This window comes from Dipodomys merriami, unplaced genomic scaffold (assembly GCF_024711535.1).
Source record: "Dipodomys merriami isolate MVZ:Mamm:240054 unplaced genomic scaffold, mDipMer1.0.p SCAF_13, whole genome shotgun sequence".
Lineage (NCBI taxonomy): Eukaryota > Metazoa > Chordata > Mammalia > Rodentia > Heteromyidae > Dipodomys > Dipodomys merriami.
This window is the reverse complement of record NW_027202604.1, coordinates 57,419-62,084: the sequence shown is the minus strand read 5'-3', so window position 1 is coordinate 62,084 and position 4,666 is coordinate 57,419. Positions and strand designations below refer to the sequence as shown.

Here is a 4,666-nt window from a genome sequence, read left to right as displayed (position 1 = left end):
TAGAGCAGCAGCCTTGAGGAAAAAAAAAATACTAAGGGACAGCACCCAGGCCCTCAGTTCAAGCCCCAGTACTAGTACAAAAAAAAAATTAAAGTTTTTTTTAATCCATTGTTGCTTTAAGTTTTGGACTTTCATCCAGCCAAATAATTCAGAGCTCTAGCATGGCTCACCCCTTTCAGACTGGTTGCCAGTTGCTGGTCCTCACAGTTCCCTGCCCTCTAGCAGACTGCTACCCTGCTACACTGCTACCTCTCATTAGAGAGCTGCTGAAATGACCCTCCTCTCCTTCTGAGTAAATGCAAATTGTTCTGAAGAAAAAAATCAAGCTATGTCACTTCATGGGGGGGTGGGGGTTGCTTGCTTACTTATTTGTTTGTTTGTTGTTCTTTCTTTTGCTGTTTTTCTGTCAAGGTCTCACTAGGTAGCCCATGCTGGTAATACTGGTATGGGCCACTACATGTAACTTAAGGATTTAGGGTGTGGATGTGTGCTAGTTTTGGGGTTTAAACTCAAGATCTCACATAGCTAGCTAGCATTCTACCATTTAAGCCATGCCCAGCATTTTGATGGGCAATTAGAGGTGGAATCTCACAGACCTTTCTGCCCAGGATGGATTTGAATCATAGTCCTCTAGATTTCAGTCTCCTGAGTAAGATTACAAACATGAGCCACCACTGCCCAACTGTTTTGTTTTGTGTTTGGTTTTGTTTTTAATTCAAATGTTTATTATAGCTAAGTGTAGTGGCTCAAGTCTGCAATCCTAGCTACGTGGCAGATAGAGATGAGGGGATGAAAGTTCAAGGCCAGCCTTGGCAAAAAGTACTCAAGATGCCATTTCAACCAGTAACAGAGAATGGTGGCAGGTGTCTGTTCCTAGCTGCAGGGAAGCACAATGGCTTGCCGAAGTGGTGCATGCCTGCATCCTAGCTACATTGAGAAGCAAAAGCAGAAGGACCACCATCCAGGCCAGCCCAGGGCAAAAGTTAGACCAAATCTCAAAAAATAACCAATGCAGCTAGGTGACAGTAGCTCATACCTTTAATCCTAGCTACTCAGAAGGCTGAGAGCTAGAAGACTGATTCAAAGCCAGCACAGGCAGAAAAGACTCTAAGACTCTAATTAACCAGCAAAATGCTAGACTGGAGGCATAGCTCAAAGGGTAGAGTGCCAGCCATGAACAAGAAAATCTCGGCAAGAGCTCAAGACCCTGAATTCAAGCCCTGGTACCAGCTTAGGAAAAAAAACAAAAACAAAAACAAAAAAACTAGCTTAGAGCCAATGGCTCACACCTGTAGTCCTAGCTATTTGGGAGGGTGAGATCTGAGGATCAAAGTTCAAAGTCAGCCTGGGCAGGAAAGTCCATGAAACTCCTATCTCCAATTAACCACCAAAAAACTAGAAGTGGTACTGTGGCTCAAAGTGGTAGAGCACTAGATTTGAACAAAAAAGTGCAGACAGGGACAGCGCCTAGGCCTTGCGTTCAAGCCCCATGACTGACACACAAAAGAAAAAAATGCAAAAAGGACTGAAGGCTTGGCTCAGGATAGTAGGGCCTGCCTAGCAAGTAAGAGATCCTGAGTTCAAATCTCCATACCACCAAAAATAAATTAAAAATAAATTTGTTTTATTTTTTTAATGTGTATACTATGCACAGTAGTACTTTCATATACTCTGAGCACTTGTGAAGCTTTCTCAGAAAAAAAATATTAAACATTTCTTTTAAATTTAGGTTTTTTAAATTTACTAACAGTTACATATATTAGTGGAATACAATATAATGTTTTGTTACTTCTATCCATTGTAGAATGTTTTATCAAGCTAATTAACATATTTATCACCTCTTTTTTTGTAGTGAGAACATTTTACATCCTCTTTTAGCAATTGGAAATGTATAGTAAAGCATTACTAACTATGGTTACACTGTGTGCAATAGATAGATTCCTGTCCCACTGAACCTTTATAGCCTTTCTTTCTGCATCCCGCAGCCAATCCTAAGCTCTAATCACCAGGCTTCTTCTCTCTTCTGTGAGTTCAACGATTTTTAGATTCCATATATTAGTAATATCATATAGTAGTAAGATCCATATATTAGTAAGATTTTTTCCGTGTGTGTGTGTGTGTGTGTGTGTGTGTGTGTGTGTGTGTGTGTGTGTGTGTGTGTGTGTGTGTGTGTGTGTGTGTGTGTGTGTGCCAGTCCTAAGCCTGAACTCAGGGCCTGAATGCTGTCCCTGAGCTAATTTGCTCAAAGCTAGCTCTCTACCACTTGAGCCACAGCTCTACTGCCAGCTTTTTGTTTAGCTAATTAGATATGAGTTTCATAGACTTTCTTCCTAGTCTGACTTCAAACTGTGATCCTCAGATCTCAGCTTCCTGAGTAGTTAGGATTCTAGCTATGAGCCACTAACACTTGGTTTGGTACTTGTCTTTCTGTACCTGGCTTATTTCATTTAATATAATGTCTTCCATATTCTTACAAATGCAGAATTTTCTTTTTGTGTAAGGCTAAATAGTATTCTAATGTGTTCATTTGTCACATTTCCTTTATCCATCTGTTAGGTAAAGTTTGTATCTTGGCTATTATAAATAAAACTGCAATGAACACGGGAATACAGATGTCTATTCAACATATTGGCTTGAATTCCTAGAAGTGGGATCACTAGATCATAGGGTAATTGTATTGTCAATAGTTGGAGAAAACTCCATGCTGGCTTTATAATGAATGTACTAATTTACATTCCAACCAAGAGCAAGTAAGTTTCCTTCTTTTCTATACCCTCTCCCACACATATCTTTCACAGTTTTCTTGTTTTGTTTTGTTTTGTTTTTGTCAGTTGTGGGGCCTGAACTCTAGACCTGGGCACTGTCCCTCAGTTCTTCAGCTCAAGGTTAGCGCTCTACCATTTGAGCCACAATGCCATTTCTGGCTTTTTCTGTTTACTTGGTGCTGAGGAATCAAACTCAGGGCCTCATGCATGCAAGGCTAGCACTCTACCACTGAGCCACCTTCCCAGCCCCAGTTTGTTTGTTTTGTTATTGTTGTTTGCTTACTTGTTCATTTGCACTAATGAAGACTGGCAAAAGAGCCTTATGCAGTTAGGCACTCTACCACTCAGCTATACTACATCTTCCATGTTTCTGAAACTAGCCAGCCTAACAGGTGTGAACAAACAGATATCACTGTGATTTTGTTTCCTCAATGATGTTTGATGATGTATGAGCCACCAGTGCTCAGCTGATATAAACTTCCTAAAAGCCCAGACAGTGAAGAGTTTAGGCTTTGCAGGTCTTCTCTCCATCATTACATAAAGCAGCTACAGAAGACAGGTGAGCATGGCTAGGTTCCAGTAAAATCTTATTTACGCTAATATTGCCAGAGAACATAGTTTCCCCCAATTGTCATAGCTCCAGTCCTCTGCCACTGGCCTTTTTTGACGCTCTCTTTCCCAAATACCTCATCAGGTCCCTGTCACCTTGCCACTAAATCCTGTTTGTTCATCCTTCAGGTAAAAATCTCCCCAGGAAATGGAAAGAGGTAACTACACACTGTTGACTGAGTTTATCCTGACAGGAATTCCCTACCCACTCAAGCTAAGGACATTCCTTTTTGTGTTCTTTTTACTCATCTACATCCTGACCCAGCTGGGAAACCTGCTCATCCTGCTCACTGTTTGGGCAGACCCTCAGCTCCATGCCCGTCCCATGTACATCTTCCTTGGGATTCTCTCCATCATTGACATGGGCATCTCGTCCATCATTGTCCCTCGCCTCATGATGACCTTCACTTTAGGCATCAAACCCATCCCATTTGGTGGCTGTGTGGCTCAGCTTTATTTTTATCACTTTCTCGGCAGCACCCAGTGCTTTCTCTATACCTTGATGGCCTATGATAGGTACCTTGCAATATGTCGGCCTTTGCATTACCCAGTGCTCATGACTACTAAACTGAGTTTCTTGCTTGTGGCTGGTGCTTGGGTGGCTGGTTCCTTCCATGGAGCACTCCAAGCCATTCTAACCTTCCGTCTGCCATACTGTGGGTCCAACGAGGTAGATTACTTCTTCTGTGACATCCCTGCAGTTTTGAGGCTGGCCTGTGCTGATACCACAATCAACGAACTGGTGACTTTTGTGGACATTGGAGTGGTAGTTGCCAGTTGCTTCTCCCTGATCCTACTGTCCTATGTTCAGATCATTCAGGCCATTCTGAGGATCCGTACAGCTGATGGGCGGCGCCGGGCCTTCTCTACCTGTGGAGCCCACATAACTGTGGTCACTGTATACTATGTGCCCTGTGCGTTTATCTACCTGCAGCCTGAAACCAATAGCCCCCTAGGCGGAGCAGCTGCTCTGTTTCCCACAGCCATCACTCCTTTCCTCAACCCTCTCATCTACACTCTGCGAAACCAGGAGGTGAAGCTGGCTCTGAAGAGAATGATACAAGGCTCAAGGAATAAGAGTAAGGTTTGACCCTCCCCCACAGTATAACCCCTGCTTTCACTGTATTTGATGGTATAATTTGTGAAGGGGAAGGGGAAAAACAAGTCGTTTAAATAAGGATACAGGTGGACCTGTTGCAACAATGAGAAGTACAAGTTGTCATGTCAAAAACGAACTTTACAAGTGAAGTAAGCCAGGCCCAAAGAAACATAGGTCCCATGGTTTCCCTTAT

General features: G+C 42.6%; 1 protein-coding gene across 1 annotated transcript; it reads left to right on the top strand.

Moving 5' to 3' along the window:
• The first annotated feature begins 3,522 nt into the window (after positions 1 to 3,522).
• On the top strand, positions 3,523 to 4,464 carry LOC138824504 (olfactory receptor 10G3). The gene has a single exon (XM_070018376.1). It carries the CDS (start codon positions 3,523 to 3,525, stop codon positions 4,462 to 4,464), a length of 942 nt encoding a protein of 313 aa, XP_069874477.1.
• The last annotated feature ends 202 nt before the right edge of the window (positions 4,465 to 4,666 follow it).

What these genes read in the sequence shown, in the direction of transcription:
- LOC138824504 (XM_070018376.1), top strand. Translation starts at nt 3,523, where the DNA reads ATGGAAAGAGGTAACTACACACTGTTGACTGAGTTTATCCTGACAGGA.